This window comes from Mauremys reevesii, linkage group 11 (assembly GCF_016161935.1).
Source record: "Mauremys reevesii isolate NIE-2019 linkage group 11, ASM1616193v1, whole genome shotgun sequence".
Lineage (NCBI taxonomy): Eukaryota > Metazoa > Chordata > Testudines > Geoemydidae > Mauremys > Mauremys reevesii.
In genome coordinates, this window is record NC_052633.1 from 32,523,521 (window position 1) to 32,544,373 (window position 20,853).

Consider the following 20,853-nt stretch of genomic DNA (forward strand, 5'->3'; position numbering starts at 1 on the left):
TCATGGCCAAGATTTGCAGTCACCTTAGAAATTCAACTGCCCAGTTGCCATCCAAATTCCTAAGGCGATTTTGCAAAAATTAGCCCTTGGTTTTATTTCTTTGCTGACTAGCAGTCATTACTCCACTATCACAGGGAAGCTTTGGAAATGATCTCTGGTAGTTATTACAAATTTATTCACAGTGAATTTAACTGGTGAAAATTCACTAACCATTAATACAATTGTGTCACTCAGCACATGATTCATATCAAATTGTGAGACTGGCAGGATAAGACAACATTGATTTGTGATGAATGGAAGCTATTTCAATCATTTAAGCAAAATAAAATGCATCCTCCCTCATAAAGTCAGGGTTTTTCATTACATTTGAAGTGGCATTACCAATGGGTAATGCACCAAAGCAAAGGATGTTTCCTGTAATAAATGACAACTGTTTTTAAGACATAAGCAAAAGTTGTCAGAAAAAAATTGAGATACAAGTTAGGATTAATTTGCATGACAGCAGTGGTGAGTTTTATGAATGAATATTAAAAAACGCCATTGAACTGGAAAACATTAAACCATCAATAGCCCTAAAAGAGGGTGAAGTTCATAGAATCATAAAAATGGCCATACTGGGTCAGACCAAAGGTCTATCTAGCCCAGTATCCTGTCTTCCGACAGTGGACAATGCCAGGTGCCCCAAAGTGAATGAACAGAACAGGTAATCATCAAGTGATCCGTTTCCTGTTGCTCATTCCCAGCTTCTGGCAAACAGAGGCCAAGGACACCATCCCTGCCCATCCTGGCTAATAGCCATTGATGGACCTATCCTCCATGAATTCATCTAATTTATTTTTTTTAAACATAGGACTGGAAGGGACCTCAAGAGTCTTCTAGTCCAGTCCCCTGCACTCAAGGCGGTACCATCAGGATTATAGGCAGCTGAGCAGTTTACTTGTCTGTTGGTTTTTGTGTATTAGTATAGTATATCTATTTTAAATTGCACCAGAACCTCACTAATCTGGCTTCTGTCAACAGAATGAAAAATTGGCACTGTCTCCACCTTCCAGCAAATATTCAACAGCACATTCTGTACGACTGGGATCCCACGTTCATATAGGTTCTGACCTACAAACTCTAAGTAATCTGGGTTCTTCCTAGCTGAAGGACCAGCACTCTCTCCTTGACCTGCTCCCACAGCAGAGATCACACTGTCCTACCAAGCCGGAGTGCTGCTGGCAGAATGTTCTCTCTGAGAGTCTCTTTCCTTTGGAGCGCTCTCCTCCACCCTGGTCTGAAACTTGTTGACATTCCAGGCATGCTGCCATTAAGCAGCATTGGAAAGAGATTAATGCAGCTGGGGGTGGGAAATTTGGTTTGGGGGAGAGTGTGATGTGGGAATTTTAATTTATATTGGGTCTACTGAATAGTCAGATGTAGTGGAGTGATGCAGGGGAGGGGAAGAAGGTGGACCGCTGCTATTCCGATTGCTTGGGTAAATTTACTTTCTTGTGTTTTTAAACTGACATCAAGGGTGCACAAAGATCTGGATGTATGTTCTTTGAGGTAGAGTTTTGAAATGTAAATAGAGTATTTGGGCATGCAGGTTATGAATTAAAGCAGAGCCCCCTTACTGCAAGTTACATCCTTACGTTAACTCCCTCTGGCAGCATTTATGCACTGCCATTTGTATTTCAACATGTAACATCTAGGGTGGCTTTTCAAGAATGCTCTGCATCCATAAGTGGGGTAAAATTTCAAAAGAGCTTAGCCCCCAGCAGTTTCCATTGAGAGAAAATGGGAATTGCAGGGTGAGGAACTTCTTTTAAAATCTGGTTCTTGGTGCACTTAGATTTAAAATTTAAATTTAAATATCTTAAGTGTCTGGTAAATTCAGCACATGAAGCCTTCTGCAGCCCCCAGACTTAAGTCATCTATCGTTATGCTACTCTTCTGGTCCACATGTCCTCATTTTCTAAGGAGGCCTGGCATTTGATCTAAAATTGATGTTTTTAAGCAAAAAAGTAGAATGCACAAAATGACATCAAAAACATACCCGACTGCATCAATGTAAAAAAACACTGGCAAAGACTGTATGTAGGCAAAATAAATACTTTATTGGTTTAATATTCCTGTTTTTAGAAATCAGCCCTTAGGTGTGTCTTCCAAACACATTTATAAATCTTTCAGATAAGCCTTTTTAAAGAATATTGTTATACCTTTAACTATTCTTTGATTGAGACTTTGACACAATATAAACATTTTTAATAGCTGGAAATGACAAAGGCACAAAGGAGAATCCCAGCAACATTCAGACGTTGTGTTACACATCCATTAAACGTCTGTCTGACCACACACACAAAACACCTCCCACATATGAACCCCATTTACTTTCAATTTTATCCATTAGAACAAATACATTTTCATTGGCCTAAGCTACAATACAACCAGTGAGGGGTGGTGGTGGTGGGGGGTTAATTTACTTTAATCTCCCCATAATACAACCAAGGTCACCCACCCACTCCAAGTCACACATCCCCATTACTTTTCCAAGAGCAGTCTTTTTATTGTATTTTGCTTAATAAAAGACAGAAAAGAACTTCTCTTGATATAACCGAGAAGTAGTCAACACATACAGTGTTTAACATAAGGCACATTTCCAAGGAGTGGGAGGACTAGTAAGGAAGCAAAATAAAATTAAAGTTATCGTCTGCACAAAGATAAAGCTTTCAGTGTAAGAACTTTAAGTAGTTTTAGGTAACCTCATATCATTCTACCACTCTGCTAATAGTAACCTCCCCAAGAGTTAATAGAAATTTTTACAACAGAATTTTTTTTCTTTTGAAGTGGCACTAAGTAACAGCAGTGGAAACAATTATTGGTTGTTTCAAGCTCTCAAAGTGAATCAGTTATTGCACAGTAAATACCTCATAGAGGTCAGTGTTTTTTATTTAAAAAAAAAGCTAGGCTGAATATGTATGTTATTTATAAATTGGTTAGATCAAGTTTCATGACACACCTCTCCACAAAGAAATAAACTACACACAAATTAACAATAGGGACATACAAATAAATATTAGGTCTTTCAAAAGGGCCATACTTTTCTTGATGGTTTATGGAAAGTAGTAAACTAAGCAAAGTGTCTAAATCACTAGATATGGACTCAAGAAGAAATAATAAGGAATGCATCATAGAACTAGGCATTGTATACAGTAGCCTATCTCAGCAGCTGTAGTGAAGCCCAATACATAATCTGATGCCTTCACCAGTGTACGTCATCCAAGAGCAGAATTCCACAGCTTTGCTGGTCCACACGCCTACCCTTTGGAGAAAGAAAAGGCAATGAAACATCTACCACTTAAGAGCAAAACTAGATTCATGAAGGAGCGTGACACAGTGTCGTCCCTTTAAAACTTACCAATTGCTTAGATAACTAAACATGTATTTTTATTTAAATAGCCTTGATATTTGCAGTAGTCAAGATATGCTCTACAGTGAATACACAGCTGCATAAAGGAGCACTGTAGATACTGAAGTAAGGATGTTACATATTAAGTAAAACTGGCAGGTTTAAGGGCCATCACTGTCAGGTGGCAGGAGTTTCCAAGCCATCTAACAGATTTAGGCATACATCTTTCATTAATTTTAATTGAACTTCAACTGAGCTGATGTATTTTAGGTTTCAGGGGAGAAGAACAATGTAAGACTTGACTTTCTTGTGGCTGTATAAAAGGCTTTTATATTTTAACTGTGCAAGAATTCTTAAAAGTGAATCTAACACTTTCATATACAAATATTCTATATCATGAAATTAATCAATCCAGCAAAATTCATAATAATTACCTGTAGTACCTGTTTCATGGCTGTGTATCTTGCTTTGCATTAGCAGATCTACCTGGGGATGATACAGCTGCTAACAATCCACTTACTATTTCCCGTCTGATTTCACCAACAATAGATTCTTTGATCTAAAAAACGATTATATGGAGTTATAAGGTCATTAAGTTATACACAACTCTGCAGAGGGTAAAATTGCACAGTACAGTAGACATATTAGATATTAGCTGCATGTCCTAGGAGTCATAGTAGCAATGAATGTTTTAAAAAATACAGGTGAAAAAGCGTCTCTATTGCAAAATAAGACTATCTGAATTTAAAGACTGAAAAATCATGGCACTGTAAACTAAGTAGCTTTCCAGACTGTTTATGTTTATATTTGTTTATATCTAGGGTTACCAGTTTTAGGTTAAAAACTGATAACATGCTGACCACCTACAATTGTGAGAATAGAATTTTAGCAAAGATGCACTGAAAACACCCTAAATGGAGCAATCTTTACAGTGTGAATAGATCTCTGGATAAGGTCCACAGGACATAAATACACCTCTATCCCCGATCCCCACTCCAATTCATTAAGCAGTTCATCTAAATGGTAGGTGGGGTTTTGGATAGGACCACGGTTTAATATAAATCAAGGAAACAAATTTACAATATTCATGAGGGTTTATTTTTAGCAGAAAAACACCTGCCCACTCACGTTACCAGTTTGCCATTGGAATACTACTTATGCTGGCAAAGGCTATTTCACATCATTTCTATTAAAATCTGTTCATTAGGCTTACATATAAAAATGTAAAGGTGACTGAATACTAGTAAGATCCTAGTTGGAGATGGGGAGGAGCAGAGAATGAACAGATCGCTACAGGCTTCAGTAAAGAAGAAGCAGGAGACAATGATGAGCAGACAAGGTGGCACTACAGCAGTGTATTGCACTGATCATGGTGGCTAAGTCCATAAATGGCTATTAGCCAGGATGGGTAAGAATGGTGTCCCTAGCCTCTGTTCGTCAGAGGATGGAGATGGATGGCAGGAGAGAGATCACTTGATCCTTGCCTGTTAGGTTCACTCGCTCAGGGGCACCTGGCATTGGCCACTGTCGGTAGACAGATACTGGGCTAGATGGACCTTTGGTCTGACCCGGTACGGCCTTTCTTATGTTCTTATGATCGGACATGAAGAAAAAAAAAATGATGAGCTACTAGCAAGTCTGGGAGATCTTCACAAGCCAAGGCAGATTTAGATGCTCTTCGCCTTTGTTACGCTTAACAGGTTTGATGTGTGGCATGAGTATAACATAGGAGAGGACCATCAAATCCAGGTAGAGGAATGAAGGCTATTAGAAATCAAAGGATATCACCTGTCAGTGTCAGTAACGTTAACAATATATTCCATCTCAGTCAGAATAAAAAGAGGTTATTTCTTATTTTTTTTAAAACGCAAAACCACACCACTTCCTGGCATGATTAGTAAATCCTAGACTTAAAAAATTGTTCATATTGTACGTTGATAAACATTCTTTTCAATGTGGTAGAGTTTGTGTGGTTTCGTTTTAATGAACATGAGTTAGAAGCCCAGAAAATCCCTAATCCTGACTTTGCCAATAATTTCTCATGTGTCATGGGCTAGTCTCAGAATCTCTCCATGATCTCCCATCACTAAAGTGGGGGCAACATTTGCTTAAGCTGACCTGCCAGGGGTGTTGTGATGTCTGTCTAACCCTTTCAAGGTAAAGCTCACTATTACTATAAAAGGCTCACTATACAATTCTTCTCTCTCTTAAGGAGTACAGTGTCCTCCTTCCTTGCATGCCAGGGAGATTAAGTGACCAAGTCAGCAAGGCTACCCCAAGACTACTTATCTCGTGTTCTTCTTGGCAAATAATTCAAGCCTTGAACCGTTAGTGGCAAAAGCGCATAACTTTATTACCAATCGATTCCAAGCAGAAATGCAGGCCCTAAAATTATTATTCAGGAATAGTTTTTCATCAGGACAGTTTGCTGACTTTTGTGCATTGTTAACTGGTAAGACAGAAAAACTCTATTCATCGATCAGTAAAACGTTCACAGAGCAGTGGCACTAATAACCACAAACTTCACAGAGATATGTGCGCGCACACACACACGAATTTGGGGCAACTGTTAATCTGGTAGGCACCCATCTGGTTTTAGAGTTTCTCTTCCTTCAGATAATCAGATGCACACCAGGTTAAACTTGGAGGGGAAGGCACAGTAGATAAATGGCTGTCTAGGGCCAGTGTGCTACTAACTCTGAGGTTAGAGCTGTCAGAATAGGACACACTGCACTCCTAGCCATCTTTCTTCTATAGTAATATGGGTCCCAGAGTCCATTCCAAAACATACATTCTGTGCCCTCTCTCTAATAGGGTAAATAAAAATAAAGGCTGATTTCTAAAATAAACTGATAAAGCCTGCCCAAATTCACACAGCTAATGGGCTAGGAGGAAAGATGGTCTTGTGGTAAGGAATAAGACTGGGAGTCAGGCTTCTCCTGTTCTAATCCTAACTCTGCCACAGGCTTCCTGTGTGACCTTGGCATATCATGCTAGTCCTGTGTCTCCCCACTGGGATAATAAAACGTATCCACCTCCCAGGGGCTACATTTGCTAACATTTGTAAATCACTGAGATCCCCAGCTTAAAGCTCATCAATGTAGTGCTTGAAGACTGCACATCACCACACTTCCCTGATTGTGAGCCATTTCCTAAATTACTCCCAATTATATCCTTGAAGGACATTTAAAAAAAAAAAAAGCAGAAGCACTTGTTGGAAACAATATTTGACGTTCACTGGTAAGACATGGACACCTAACAAAGAGCGACTGCTACTCTTCTGAATTTCCTCTCAGCTCCTCTACCTTAGTTCCAGTCTCTGATCCTGAGGTGTCTCTCCATCCCTCTTTAACTAAATTCCCTCCCAATTGCTGACCTTTCACGTTATGACTTTCCCCGACTTCCTGATGTCTGAGTGTCTCTCAGTCATTAGCATATTTACCCTGTGAGAAAGGGCAGTATTGTCACCATTTTACAGATGGGGAACAGAGGCATGGAGAGACTAAGGGTATGTCTACACTACGAAATTAGGTCAAATTTATAGAAATAGTTTTTTTAGAAATAGTTTTTATACAGTCGATTGTGTGTGTCCCCACCAAAAATGCTCTCAGTGCATTAAGTCGGCGGACTGCGTCCACAGTACCGAGGCTAGCGTCGACTTCCGGAGCATTGTACTGTGGGTAGCTGTGGGTAATTATCCCGCAGTTCCCGCTGCCCACTGGAATTCTGGGTTGAGACCCCAATGCCTGATGGGGCAAAAAACAGTGTCGTGGGTGGTTCTGGGTACACGTCGTCAGGCCCCCCCTCTCCCTCCCTCCGTGAAAGCAACGGCAGACAATCATTTCGCGCCTTTTTTCCTGAATTACCTGAGCAGACACCATACCACGGCAAGCATGGAGCCCACTCAGCTCACCGTCACCGTACGTCTCCTGGGTGCTGGCAGACGTGGGACTGCATTGCTACACAGCAGCAGCTCGTTGCCTTTTGGCAGCAGGCGGTGCATTACGATTGGTAGCCATCATCGTTGTATTCCTGGGTGCTCTTTTCGCCAACCTCGGTGAGGTCAGTCAGGGGCACCTGGGCAGACATGGGAGTGACTCAGCCAGGTCATTCCCATCTTCTGCCGAGCACCCAGGAGATGACTATGGCTAGCAGTCGTACTGCACCGTCTGCTGCCAGCCTAAGATGTAAAAGATAGATGGATCAAAACAATAAATTGACCTGATTTGTTTTGTGAAATCAGCGGCCTGCTAAACCCAGGGTTTTGAGTTCAATCCTTGAGGGAGCCATTCTGTGTGATAGTTGTTTGTTTCTCCTTGATGCCAAGCCACCCCTTTTGTTGATTTTAATTCCCTGTAAGCCATGTCGTCAGTAGCCCCTCCCTCCGTCAGAGCAACGGCAGACAATTGTTTTGCACAAAACCAGGCGAGGAGGCAACGGCAGCGCGGTCATAGACTTCTCATAAAGTACGGGCTGGGCAATGTGCACATCATGCTGATGAGCTCTTCATGAGCTCTGCAAACTCGCTGGCCAAACAGAAAATGAAATTCAAAAGTTCGCGGGCCTTTTCCTGTCTACCTGGCCAGTGCATCCGAGTTGAGAGCGCTGTCCAGAGCGGTCACAATGGAGCACTCTGGGATAGCTCCTGGAGGTCAATACTGTCAAATTGTGTCCACATTATCCCAAATTCGACCCGGCAAGGCCGATTTCAGCGCTAATCCCCTCGGTGGAGGTGCAGTAAAGAAATTGATTTAAAGAGCCCTTTAAGTCTAAAAAAAGGGGCTTCATTGTTTGGACAGGTCCAGGGTTAAGTCGAGGTAACGCTGCTAAATTCGACCTAAAGTCGTAGTGTAGACCAGCGTAGACAGTATAGTCGTAGTGTAGACTAAGTGACTTGCCCTGAGTCTGCAGCAGAGTGGGGAATTGAATCCAGAACTCCTGAGTCCCTAATCAGTGCCTCAGCTATAAGATTAACCTCCATTCACCTTCCTCTTGCCTTCTGCATCAAGTTTAATCTCCTGGTCCTCATCTTCAAGGACCTGTAGAACCCTGTTTCAGCTTCTAATATTCCCGTTGTGTTTATCCCCTACTCCCTTCCATAGGCCCTTTTTCCAGGCTGCCAGGGATGCCATTTCAATCCCAGTGTTTTCAAGCAATCAACCTCTCTTCTTTCAGACCCCTAGGGGTATGTCTACATGGCACACTAACCCCAATCCCTGACTCGGGTCTGAGCCATAGTCCCCTTTCCATCCATAAAGAAATCTGTCTGGTTTGGGTCAGTCAGCATTCAGGACCCATGTCCTAGGATCCTGCCAGGGAGGTGGGTCATTTATAAAGCATTAATTCCCCCTCACCTCAAAAAGCAACCACCACCACGGTGCTGCAAAGTTAACAATTAATTTCTTGCTGGTGTGAAAGTGCCAGATTGACAACCCTGGCAGATTAAAGTGCTCCATTTATCTACAGAAGATGTAGAATATGAATAGAAGCTTCCCCCCCACTGCCCTGTAACCCTGCCCTGGAAGAACATCCTTTAAAGACTGAAAGGCTTAGTCTCCATGCCAGTTAATCTCTTGGTGCCTCTTCTGAGACTACTCACTAGTGCCAATAGTAGTGGCAGTTTTATATGATATAATATGCAAGCATGTAGGGACAGAATCAGACAGGCTATAGCACAAAATGAGTTACATAAGTTATGAAGCACACAAATGGCAATAAGAAGATATTATATAAATTCATTAGGAATAAAAGAAAGATGAAGAAAAGTGTAGGTCCCTCCTAGCCTTGCATTTCTATGATTCTAAGTACTGAGGTAACCATATTTGTCTCTCACAAGCTACTGAATAGCCAAAGGTTGCAACAGTTTTTGGTCACTACCAAACTGAGCTGGATTTGAACAGGAGACACAGAAGGGAAAGAATCCATCTCACATAACCAGTCAATTCCCTGAGCCAGCTAATGTACTAATACTTCATTCATTCAAACAGGGTGCTTATAGGATGTCATAAACTTCATTAAAGTACAATTTCATTAAGATTTTCCCACACCAGTGTACGGTCAAATAATCATCATCCTCAAAACCAGCTTCTTTAATTTTGTTAAACAACATGCAGAATAATAAAGGACCCAGTTGCACTTCTTGCAATGCTGTGATCTAAGAGTCAAGAAGTAAGCACTGTATGTGATATTTCAATGGAGGCAAGAGTGTACTTTCATCAAACAAGACGAGCAGTGTTCAGTACTTTGACATTTATTATTGCTGAATTCCCTTCTGTGGGAGTGAGTTCATTTACTCTGAGAGCTAGTAGTTAAAGTTTTTTTTTTTTAAACCAGTAAATAGTTATTGGTCAAAGCTCCCATACACCACAGTCCACCCAAGCATATTCTGAAGCACTACATACTTTCTCCTTCCCCAACATGAGATCATGCGGCTATACAGAAGGGGAGGCATTATTTAATATGCAATGGGGTTTAGTATTTGTGAAGGCATATATCAAGAATGCATACTAATAGATTTCCTTTCCTTCTCCAAAAAGAATTCCAGTGCTAACAATGGAGTTACACAAGGATGACACGCTTCAGTTTGTGGTAATTTTAATGCTTATGAAATGGAAAGATTCTTATGAATAGTATTCAGTAGCATTTGCAGACTCTGCAAAAAACTTCAAGACACCCCTATGCCAATTCCTCTAAATCCTGACCTTCAAAACAGTTCCTGTTTTGGGCCTAAATCTCTCTTGAGTAGGCTGCTAGAACAGTTAAACTGTGTGGCAACTTTGCTGTGTGTTCAAACAGCACCTGTGGAGTGAGTCCAGGTCAATTAAGACAACATAGTTGAATCCCAGTCTTTGGGGCTAAAAGCCTATTGCACTGATTGTACAGAAGCCTCAGAAAACTCAGACAAATGCCATGAATCTCTCTTCAGAGTTTACATCTTTTTTTATTTGCTATCACCTAAAAGGTTTAAAGAGAAACTTTCACACTGAAGTAAAATATGAAAAGAACCTTTCCTGAAATAACAGCATACTTTGACTCCATTTTTCACTGTTCCCTGGGCTACTCTTACATACTGTTTGACTTATTACTTTCTCCTTCCTCTCTCAGCTTCTTCTTCGGCAACATCTGGCAATGATATCATAATCCCACATATGACATTACAGTTTGTTGCCAAAAGAACCACAGAGATGTCACAAATGCAACATTTAGGGCTTCTTTGGAAGACCAATGCAGAATGGTAAAATGGGCTGCAAGAGAGAGATCTCTTGAGCATGTCATGAAATGGCCTCAGCAAATAGCACAAGTAGCAAGAGGCTCTTCAAAAGGGATTAAAAGGAAACAGATCCCAAATAGGAGAATTTGGGATGTATTGGTCTACCTGGTCCTGTCACCTGAATCAAGCAGGCAATTTCCAGAACTTCTCTCACCTTTCCTTGAGTGACTCTACTGGATGCCATTAAAAAAACCAAACAAACCATTTACCACACAGTCACTTCAGTTACTTTCTATTCTATGTACAGGGGTAAATGGTGGAATCTCAACCCCCCCCCACCCCACCCCCAGTGCAATGGCAGGTAGCAAATGTCTACTTAGTGGTGATCACAGAAACAATGATGCACTCACTCCAGGCGTGTGTGCCTCACTAACAGCCACATTGGGAAACCGTTACTCACACTGCATAGGGCCACACTTTATAAATAGTCCCAGTTACTTCAGTGGAGCTACTCATGGTGTAAGGTACTATTTAGGGTGAGTGAGGGTATTGAAAGCTGGACCCGTCTGTTTGACCACACTGCCAAGTGTTTTCCATAATAGCCAAGCTAGATGTATCCTGTTGTAACATTAGTACGTCAATCATTTTTAACATTGGTGTCCAGTCATTGTACTGCAGTTTTCTCTCTCTTTTCTTTGTCTAGTTAGGCAGTTACCCAGATCTAAACAGATTAAATTCCTTCAGTCTCTTCTCAAACTAGAGGTCATGCTCTCAAGAACTCGTATCATATTATTTACTATTCTGTGATCCATTTTACAGTGTAAGCATTCCTGCCCATCTAAGTTTAATGGCACAGAAAAATTCTGGGTGTTTGAAAACTTCAAGGTTTTTTTTTATTTTCATTGTTTAGTTTTTCTACCGGAGCACAAAGTTTCAGTGCTTTCATGGAGTTCAGTGCTTTTGTGGAGAACTGAGGAGCTCAGAACTTAGCACTGTTAGATCACTTTACATCTTCAAAGCACTGTGCAAATATTAAATATCCTTCACCCCACCACTGTGAAGCAGGCAAGTAAATAATATTCCCATTTTACAGGTGGAGAAACAGACAGACAGAGAAGTGGGGTCACACTGCAATCCTAGCTATGCTACTAGACTTTGGGAGGGAGCAGGGAGGGTAAAGGAGCATGAGGCCCCCCCTTATTCCTACTTATATAGGCTATCTACACCTTGGGTGGAAACACAGGGGAAGGAGGATGGTGGAAGGCAATTTCCCTAGGGCTGCTACTTTTCCTTCCACAGAGGTAGATGGAGCTAAACTGCCCTGCCTGAGGAAGTAATTTGTACAACTGTACTATGTATAGAGCTGGATCAGACTACTTCCCCACTCCCAACATCCTGGAACAACTGGGGCCCAGGTATTAGACTGAGGCTCAGAGAGTCACAATTTGGTCGTGGTGCAGTCCCGGCACAGCACAACTGCATGCTGCCCTTTCCCAGGGTTCACGACAAAGCCACAATTGAGCCTTAAGTGACCTGCTGAAGGCCAGTGAGTCATTTTTCAAAGCTGGGATTAAAACTTTCTGGTTCCCATTCCTGTGCTCAGTGCACAGAGCAAAAAGTCCACATTCCCACAGGAGAACTTCCGGGAGAAAAATCTTTGATTTCCTTTTCTCTGGTATTTTGTGTGTCATGAAGTTTAAATTATCATGGCCAGTTGCATGCAATTAAGAAAATGTGTCACTGTCCTATTTTAAAACCAAACCTACAGAAGACGAATGTGGCAACCAACTTCCCTTTCTTTCACAGACAGCAGATAACGGGTCCAAATACATACACACAGATAGGGATCACTATAATGGTTCAGAAGAGCTGGAGTCATTTCTGTTCTGACCTGGCTCACTCCAGTCACACTTCTAGAACAAGCAATGATTTGGGGGGAGGGGCAGGGAAAGAGGTGGAGTAGAGTAATCGCCTTAAAATTTACTGTGGAGACCCTTCGGATACAATGTTTCATCAATAAATTAACCCCAAATAGCCCTTAGTGCCAGATGAAGTTCAGAGAGAGAGAGAAACACCTTCCAGGGTAATTTTAGTTTGAAGTCTGATATGCTTTCAATGCTACCAAGCAGAGGCGCTGGAGGGCTCTTCCCTGTCATCTCCATGGTACTAGTCAGTTATCCTTCATGTGCTGTTAACTGTTTTGCTCAGATATAACAAACAATTATGGTTCAAACCTAGGGTCCACTGCTGCAGACTCCAGTGAGTTTTCAGGGAGGGCGGGGGGAGAGGATCCTGCTTCCCTTGTCAAAGAGTTCAGTGCAGTACAACTACAACCTCAACTAAGCCACATTTTAAAAACCCAGGACCCCAGTAGACTGACCATCTTTTCTCACCTCCCGTATGACTTGCTGCAGCTCCTCGTTCTCCACACTTCTGTGAATGTCATCAACTGAAGGCACAAGAGGGACTTTTTCAAGTTTTTGTTCCACCTCTGATTTGGAGTCTCCAGTCTCCTCAGAGCACTCAGCTTGCTGCTCAATGCCTGCTCTTGCCGGCGGGGTCGGCGTTAAGGCAACAGATGCTCGGTATAACCTCTTGCTTTGAGTCTTGGATTTTCCAGTCAGCTCAGATGAGTTTACAGCAGCTTTTTTACTTGTGTGACTGGAGCACACTGAAGAAGAATCTGAGTTTCCATGAGAGAACACTGACTCTGATCCCTCTGCTGGAAGAGTTTCCAAACCAAACTCTCCCAGTCCCAACTCTGACTTCAGAAACGACTGCTCTCGAATAAGTTCAGAGACCTAGGAGTGCAGAGAAACCAGTTTATTTCCCCTTGTATTTTCTATAATGACTTAAGATGACAACAACTAGAAAAATGGTACTCAGTGGTGCTTTGCCTGTGCACCTCACAGACAAAGCCGATTCACACTGTTCTGCAGAACCACATAAGTCATGTGCAGACAGGACTCTCCCTATTTTTCTTTTGTATTCAGTCACTTAGTCATTCCATGATATGTATATGCTTTGCCTTTGTGACTGCAACCAAGGATCATAAGGAATAATCTTTTATTTAAATCCAAATTAAATAAAAATGACTGCAGTGCTGCAAACCACTGACTTTTGTAACAATGGATGCACACAGTCAAAGCTGATGAAAACTATCTCTAAGTCTTGAATTGTTTCTCCCCCAGTAAAGCAACTGAAAGATGCCTATGTTTCTGCAAATTCTGGACAGCTTTTTTTATGAAGTCTGTTATAGTTCAATTTGTCTAAATCTAAATAAATTAATGACAAAAAGGTACTTATCCAAGGCTCCTGAATGGCAAATAACTGACCAGAACTGAGAAGTACCACAACAACCTCACCACGTACCAACAATAGCCAACCAGTCTCAAGCAACACCTGCCCTCCACACATTTCTCCTAAAACATAAACTAGATCATGCAAATACTTACGGACACGGGTTTCTTTGATCATGTGAGCAGTGCCGCTGTTTTCAACAGGACTACTTATGTGGGTAAGTGCTTGCGGGATCAGGCCTCTAATGAATACTAAACCTGTCCTGCCTTTCCTAAGAAAGCCTTTTCTAACAATGTTTAAAACAAAATTACTTACTGGTTCCATTACATTCAGTGGAGAAAGGCATGATAGATTATCAGTGCTTCTGCTGCCATACATTCCCTGGAATATTAAGCAAAATTAGGATATTGAGGTTTGGTTTTTTAAGCTGTCAAATGTTAATAATATATTGTGTAGTAGGAAACATTCTGAAGAAGTAAAAACATGGAAATCAGGACACATAAAGCTCATCAAAGAGGGTCTATTTCAGTCATTTTAAAAGCAGGCCTTTTTCTATGAGAGGTTTTAAAATATATGTATATTTATAATACTCCAAGACTTTAAATTTGGCTTTGGATCACAGCAATCTCAGATTTTCCTGTTCTTCCTGTGCTTCAAAAATTTCTCTGAGACAGAGTCCTACAGAGGAGGATCCGGCCTGTGTCCCTGCTGCTCCTGCACACAGAACTTCTATAACAACATTGGCTGGGAGAGGTAAGAGAAATGATCAGAGACTATGTTATTTTCATCAGTGCCATGGTCTGAGATGGAGCGGCAGAAGCAGACACACAAGAGCAGTACTTTGTTGAGATGGTGGTGGAAGGAGAGGGGGAAAAAAAAAAGGAGAGACATGTAACAGTTTCTCTCCTACTCCACTGACATACATACGTGTATGTCTCTTTTCTTTCCTAGGGGAATGTTTGTGTTACTAGTGCTTCCTTAATTGTTTAGCAGGGGCACATACATAATTTGTAGGATGGTAGCAAAAGAGAAGCAATAAAAGGAAGCAAAGCAGAGACAGAAAAGGGGAAGGAAACCTGAAGAAAGATGGCACAATGAAAAGTAGAGACAAATTTGGGTCTATGTCCAGTCCTTCATTCACTGGAGGTAGCACATTCGACCTCTTTGAGGCATATGCATCTCCTGTTGCTCTCTACAATGACCTTTGGCTAGCAAAACAAGCAGCGTGGCTGATCTGCTGAGGGAATACCTCCAGGCCCTAGGGTTGCAGTGATGTATGATGGCTAAGGTTGTGGGAGTCTAGGTAGATTTCTTGGGTGGAGATTGAAGAAAACAGGAGAAAGAGGAGAAGAATGGCAGAAGTAAAGAGGTGTGAAATCCCAGGGTGGGAGAACAAGATCTGCACAGCTCGGTGTTAATAGTTTAGCCTCAAAGTGGGGGAACACTGTATTTTAGTTTGTTTTTCCTGAGCTTAGACTTCTTCTTCACATTTGAAAGACCCCCTGACAGAAAACAATGAAGTGTCACTTCTGAACTAAATTAAAAACACATCTCCAAGATTCAACAGATTATTTTCCCAACTAGTTAAGGCTTTGGTTGGACACTATCCAAGCCGGTGTTTTCTGCACTGTAAGGGAGACCTTGTGTCTTACTTCAGCATGCAATTAAAGTAAAGTAAACAAGCTGCTAAGATATCTGAATACTTATTGCAGAGCAACACGCACTGTAAGTGTCTGAGGTCTGTAAGGTGAAGACATATGTAAAGTTCTAAGCTGTTCCTCCAGAGCAAGTAGACGTTCCTCTAACTGCATTTCTAGATCCTGTAGCTCCATGCGGACCGATTTTCTCAAACTCTGGAGTTGATCAGCTTCGTATCTATATGCAAGTAAATTATAAAGAACAACAGCTTTCTGTTAGCAAAGAGCCATAATCCATCACATCCTATGAAGCACCATAGCAGCAAGGACAACAGAATCCATGGTGTACCTCAGGACTGAATGATGCTCTTTCACAAGAAACCTGCTGCCACCTGAGCATTACTGAAGGGGAAGGGAGCAAAAGGTCAACTCCATCTCTTTTTAAGGAGGTGGGGTAGGGTGGAGGGGATAAGTTCAAAGAGAAAACTTATGTTAGTGGCTGTCTGTAAAAGAGAAGGGGGTGGGTTGCCATATTCCTTTTCTGCATAACAGGGAATGTGTTCCACAAGTTTAAAATTAAATTCAATATAGTCAAGCATATGGAGTTTAGAGATTTATATACATTTTTGTAATGGATTCATTTTAAAATTTAGAAAATCAACAGCAACATCATGATCAAAATTTATTTCTCCTGCCTGGTTCTCTCTTCACAAGCAGTGGTAGCAACAGGGTCAAGAGGCCATTATCAACAGGCAAACTGTTTGTGAATTTAATTAGTTTTGAATTAGGCATGCCAAGAGCTGCTTTAAATGTAAGAAGTAGATGAGCAATATTTAAAACTGTTCCAGATCATCTGGATGAAGCTCTTCCTGAAATCCACGGTCAGGACAGTTAAACATAGCCAAAACAATGAGTGCCATTTTTAAACTACACGTGGCAGCTGGGGGCTGAAAGAACATCTGAACACTTTGCAATTTCTTTCTTTCTGTATAAATGGGGGAGAGAAAGATCTAAACCAAAAACATTTAAACTAAAAAAGTTAAAAGTGGCATTTGATAAAAGCTCATTAAAACCCACAACTATCAAAAACATGCAGGGGAGTGAGATAAGGGTTCTGGTGACTGGTGCAAAAGGCAGACCAGAAAAACAAGAAAAGAAGAATTACAGGCATGGGGATGGGGAGACAGTAACCAAAATGTGAGAGAAAATTCAGGCCTTGTCCTGCTCAATGGCAAGTCAATGAGCAAATTGCCTTTAACATCAATGGGAACAGGAGCATGTCCCTTATCACATATTAATTTTTGTTGGACCAAATAAGTTTAGATATGTGCTTATTTTCTCCTTTTTTAAAAAAACAAACAAAACCCACACACAATGATATTTACCTTTCTTCTTCACTCATGTGCTGATAAACTGTTGTTTGCTGACGTAACATAGTCAATTCCAAATCCATCATTTGTGTTCTAAACAAGTTTAGACTCCGCCTCACTACCTGTAGTTCCTGGAAAGTATTCTAGAAAGGTATGAATAAGAAGGTGTCACACAGAATTTTGTTTATAGGTCCTGATCCTACAATTGGATCCACATAAGTGGACCTCCACCTGCATGCAGAGCTCCCTCCACTGACTTTCACACAAAGGCCCACCCACAGGTTACATGACTGGAGTCACAGGCTGAAGTAGTTTAGATACAGAAAAGCAGCCAGTTTAAAAAACTACTGAAAGATTTGGGCTTAACTTTTAGTGTCTGACCCTGCAGATACTCACTCCCATGAATAACTTTCAACATGAAGTTAGTTCCACTCACTTCAATAAGACTACTCGTATTAAAAAAATTACATACGTGAGTGTTTGTGAGATTGGGCCCTTATTTGAAAACTGTTATGTCCCCTCTCAGTCTTCTCTTCTCCAGACTAAACAAACCCAATTTTTTCAATCTTCCCTCATAGGTCGTGTTTTCTAGACCTTTAATCATTTTTGTTGCTCTTCTCTGGACTTTCTCCAATTTGTACACATCTTCCTGAAACTTGATGCCCAGAACTGGACACAATACTCCAGTTGAGGCCTAATCAAAGCGGTGCAGGGAGGAAGAATTACTTCTTGTGTCTTGCTTACAATACTCCTGCTAAAACATCGCAGAATGTTGTTTGCTTTTTTTGCAACAGCGTTACACTGTTGACTTATATTTAGCTTGTGATCCATATGATCCCCAGATCCCTTTCCGCAGTACTCCTTCCTAGGCAGTCATTTCCCATTTTGTATGTGTGCAACTGACTGTTCCTTCCTAAGTGGAGTACTTTGCATTTGTCCTTGTTGAATTTCATCCTGTTTACTTCAAACCATTTCTCCAGTTTGTCCAGATCATTTTGAATTTTAATCCTATCCTTGAAGGCATTTGCAACCTCTCCCAGCTTGGAATTATCCACAAACTTTATGGCATTATCTAAATCATTGATGAAGATATTGAACAGAACCAGACCAAGGACCAATCGCTACAGGACCCCACCCGATAGCCCCTTCCAGCTTGATTGTGAACCACTAATAACTACCCTCTGGGAATGATTTTCCAACCAGCTTATAGTAGTTCCAGCTAGACTGTACTTCCCTACTTTGTTTATGATAAGGTCATGCAAGACAGTATCAAAAGCCTTGCTAAAGTCAAGATATACCACATCTGTTGCTTCCCCACTATCCACAAGGCTTGTTACCCTGTCAAAGAAAGTTACTAAGTTGGTTTGACACAATATGTTGTCGACATATCCATGCTGATTGTTACTTATCACCTTATTATCTTCTAGGTGTCTGCAAACTGATTGCTTAATTATTTGCTCGATTATCTTTCCAGGTACTGAAGTTGAGCTGACTAGTCTATAACTACCCAGGGTTGTCCTTATTTGCCTTTTGACAGACTGGCACTGTATTTGTCCTTTTCCAGTCCTCTGGACTTTCATCCATCTTCCATGATTTTTATAGATAATCGCTAATGGCTCAGATATTTCTTCACTCAGCTCCTTGAGTATTCTAGGATGTATTTCATCAGGCCCTGGTGACTTGTGTCTGTAAAGTACACAGCACATTCAAAGGTACTAATGAAATATTACTAGTTACTAATAAAAACAAATGTACTGTCCCTTACTTCATACAGAGGTAGAATGGATGATCTGTGAGTACTGTAGGAGCCAACAGCAAGATCGTGTCCTCTCATCGCAGGGTACTAAAAAAAAAAAAAAGACAAAACCACTGTAACTGAAAATGCCAATAAGACTATTTTACAAATCAATCCTCATGCACTCAGACACTACAGTGACGGGCAGCAGTACAGAATCCTAAAAGAGACAGTCAGCTGTGCTGAGTTTGATAAGGAAACTAAAACATGCAGCACCAGTCAAACAACAATGCCTTTGCGGCAATATGTGCTCTACAATTGATACAATTATGATGAGAGAGGGGTTTGATGCGAGGAGGGGCATGCAGAACAGCCTTCAAAGAGAAGGGAGACAAGACATCATTGAAGCATGCTTTCCTGTAGGCTCAGCACCAGCAAAGCGTTGAATTAAAACTTGAGATAGAAAAATAACCATTTAGAAGTTATCATGTCGGCTAGAGGAAACAGGAAGGAAGGATATGTTTGGGTCTATACCATTTGTTTAACGTCTTTGACATTTCAGTAGTTCAGACTACCCTGCTAATGCAACATAAAAATGGAATACAAGCAACCACCACCTCTAGGGGTCCTAAAAGGATTTGTATAAGCAAACAAAAACACGGCACCATTTTCACATTATGATCACATACAACTTCACTGTGCAGATTTGCCCTTTTTGTATTTTATGTCAACCTGTTGCCTGCATCCAAAGGTCCCTGCCTTCATACTTTTTCAGAAAACCGCTTCTCTTTGTTTTGCTGTATCCAGGAATGGTGCAGCAAGGCTGAATTTGCAAAGTGTTACAGGTACACACATGCTGCAGTTGAAAACAATTGCACATAGCTGAAACATTTAAGAAAAATGTGGTTTGTCCAATGTAATTCTGAGAGAGTTCTGAGAGAGGGCAACTGATATGCCACAGAAAATCTGAAATACATTGTAAGAGGAGGTTTGCTTAAACATGAGCTTTATAAGGCTTTAGACCCTCTCTTCCCCACCCTCAGGGAACTTATCTGTTCTTCTTTATCCCTGACCTGAAGTTGCAATCTAGTATTTGGAACTTTTCAGTCATCTTTGCAGCAATTGCTTGTCATATGACAGAGGACAACTTTGTACAAAGAATAAAGAGAAGCAGATACATTCTCATGCAAACATCTCCGGTAAGAATACTGGTGGAGTGAAATATAGTAAACAGGATAGAGACTCTGGCCTGGCTGAGAATATGCTTGGTATGGGATTGGGATGTGTGGGTGTCAAGCCCTGTCTACATTAGGATATTTTACAAAAATTATTCCCACCAATGCTCATTTCCATCAGCTGATCTGGTGTTCTCACCAGCAAGAATCCTGCTACAGACATGGCTCCAGTGGCTTCTTCTTCACCAAGTTTAGTTAACATGATGGTGAAAAGACTGTAAAGCTTCCATAGCCTTGTCTATACACGCTTCCACTGGAAGGAATTTCCCTGTAAAATTCTCAATCTAGACATGAGGTCAGAGTCTGAAAACACTTACTACCAGCACAGTGCCTAGAGCCCTGAGCAATCCCAGTGGTTTCAAAGTCAGTATAGTCAGCCCTATGCCAAGGCTGGATGCTAAATTTTGACAAGTGGCAAACACCACAAAAGGATCAATAACTTCATTATCATTCATAGATTCCACTGGCACCCACACATGTACTAGGCACTTTTGACAGACAGAACTCCTCATCCCTGTGCCAAGAAGCATACAGACTGAGGCCCTGGACCTGCAATAGTGTGCACGCAAGTTGAATCCCTGCCCTGCATCAAACCCATCAAAATGAATGGGGCTCCACAGGGGCATAGGAATCCACCCACAAACATCACATGACAGGATTGGGGTCCAACACCCTGATCCTGCAACTGCTCTGACCACGTAGACCCCTATGCCCAGGCAGAGGAGCCTACAGGATCAGGGCCAAAGTTAGCCAGCTAAGAGGATATCAAGCCAGAGAGAAGGTGGAGAAGGAAAGATATCAATAAAAGACTATGAGATTAATCAGCAAGGGCTACCGCCTGGCATAACTTGGTAAAGAGTGGGGTTTACATTTTAAAGTATTTATTCTGAGTAATCAGATGTCCAAGCTGGCTAGTTTCACGTATGCATTATGGCAAAAGTGGGTCTTACCCAGGGACTTGAATGGAAAGAGTGA

The 20,853-nt window shown here is 41.3% G+C and overlaps 1 protein-coding gene across 5 annotated transcripts in view; it reads right to left on the minus strand.

The window, feature by feature from the left end:
- Positions 1-2,080: 2,080 nt before the first annotated feature.
- The window catches only part of ITPRID2 (ITPR interacting domain containing 2), a 60,320-nt gene continuing 41,547 nt past the window's right edge, over positions 2,081-20,853 (minus strand). For 2 of the 5 annotated variants that reach the window (XM_039494426.1, XM_039494428.1), the window contains exons 13-19: positions 18,674-18,751; positions 16,924-17,051; positions 15,626-15,776; positions 14,217-14,282; positions 12,995-13,402; positions 3,826-3,950; positions 2,081-3,304 (exon numbers count right to left, since the gene is read on the minus strand). In XM_039494426.1, the coding sequence (XP_039350360.1) occupies positions 3,840-3,950; positions 12,995-13,402; positions 14,217-14,282; positions 15,626-15,776; positions 16,924-17,051; positions 18,674-18,751 (942 nt within the window). In that variant the 3' untranslated portion in view covers positions 2,081-3,304; positions 3,826-3,839. The remainder of the gene's footprint in view (positions 3,305-3,825; positions 3,951-12,994; positions 13,403-14,216; positions 14,283-15,625; positions 15,777-16,923; positions 17,052-18,673; positions 18,752-20,853) is intronic. The other 3 variants (XM_039494430.1, XM_039494429.1, XM_039494427.1) reach the window with 3 other exon arrangements.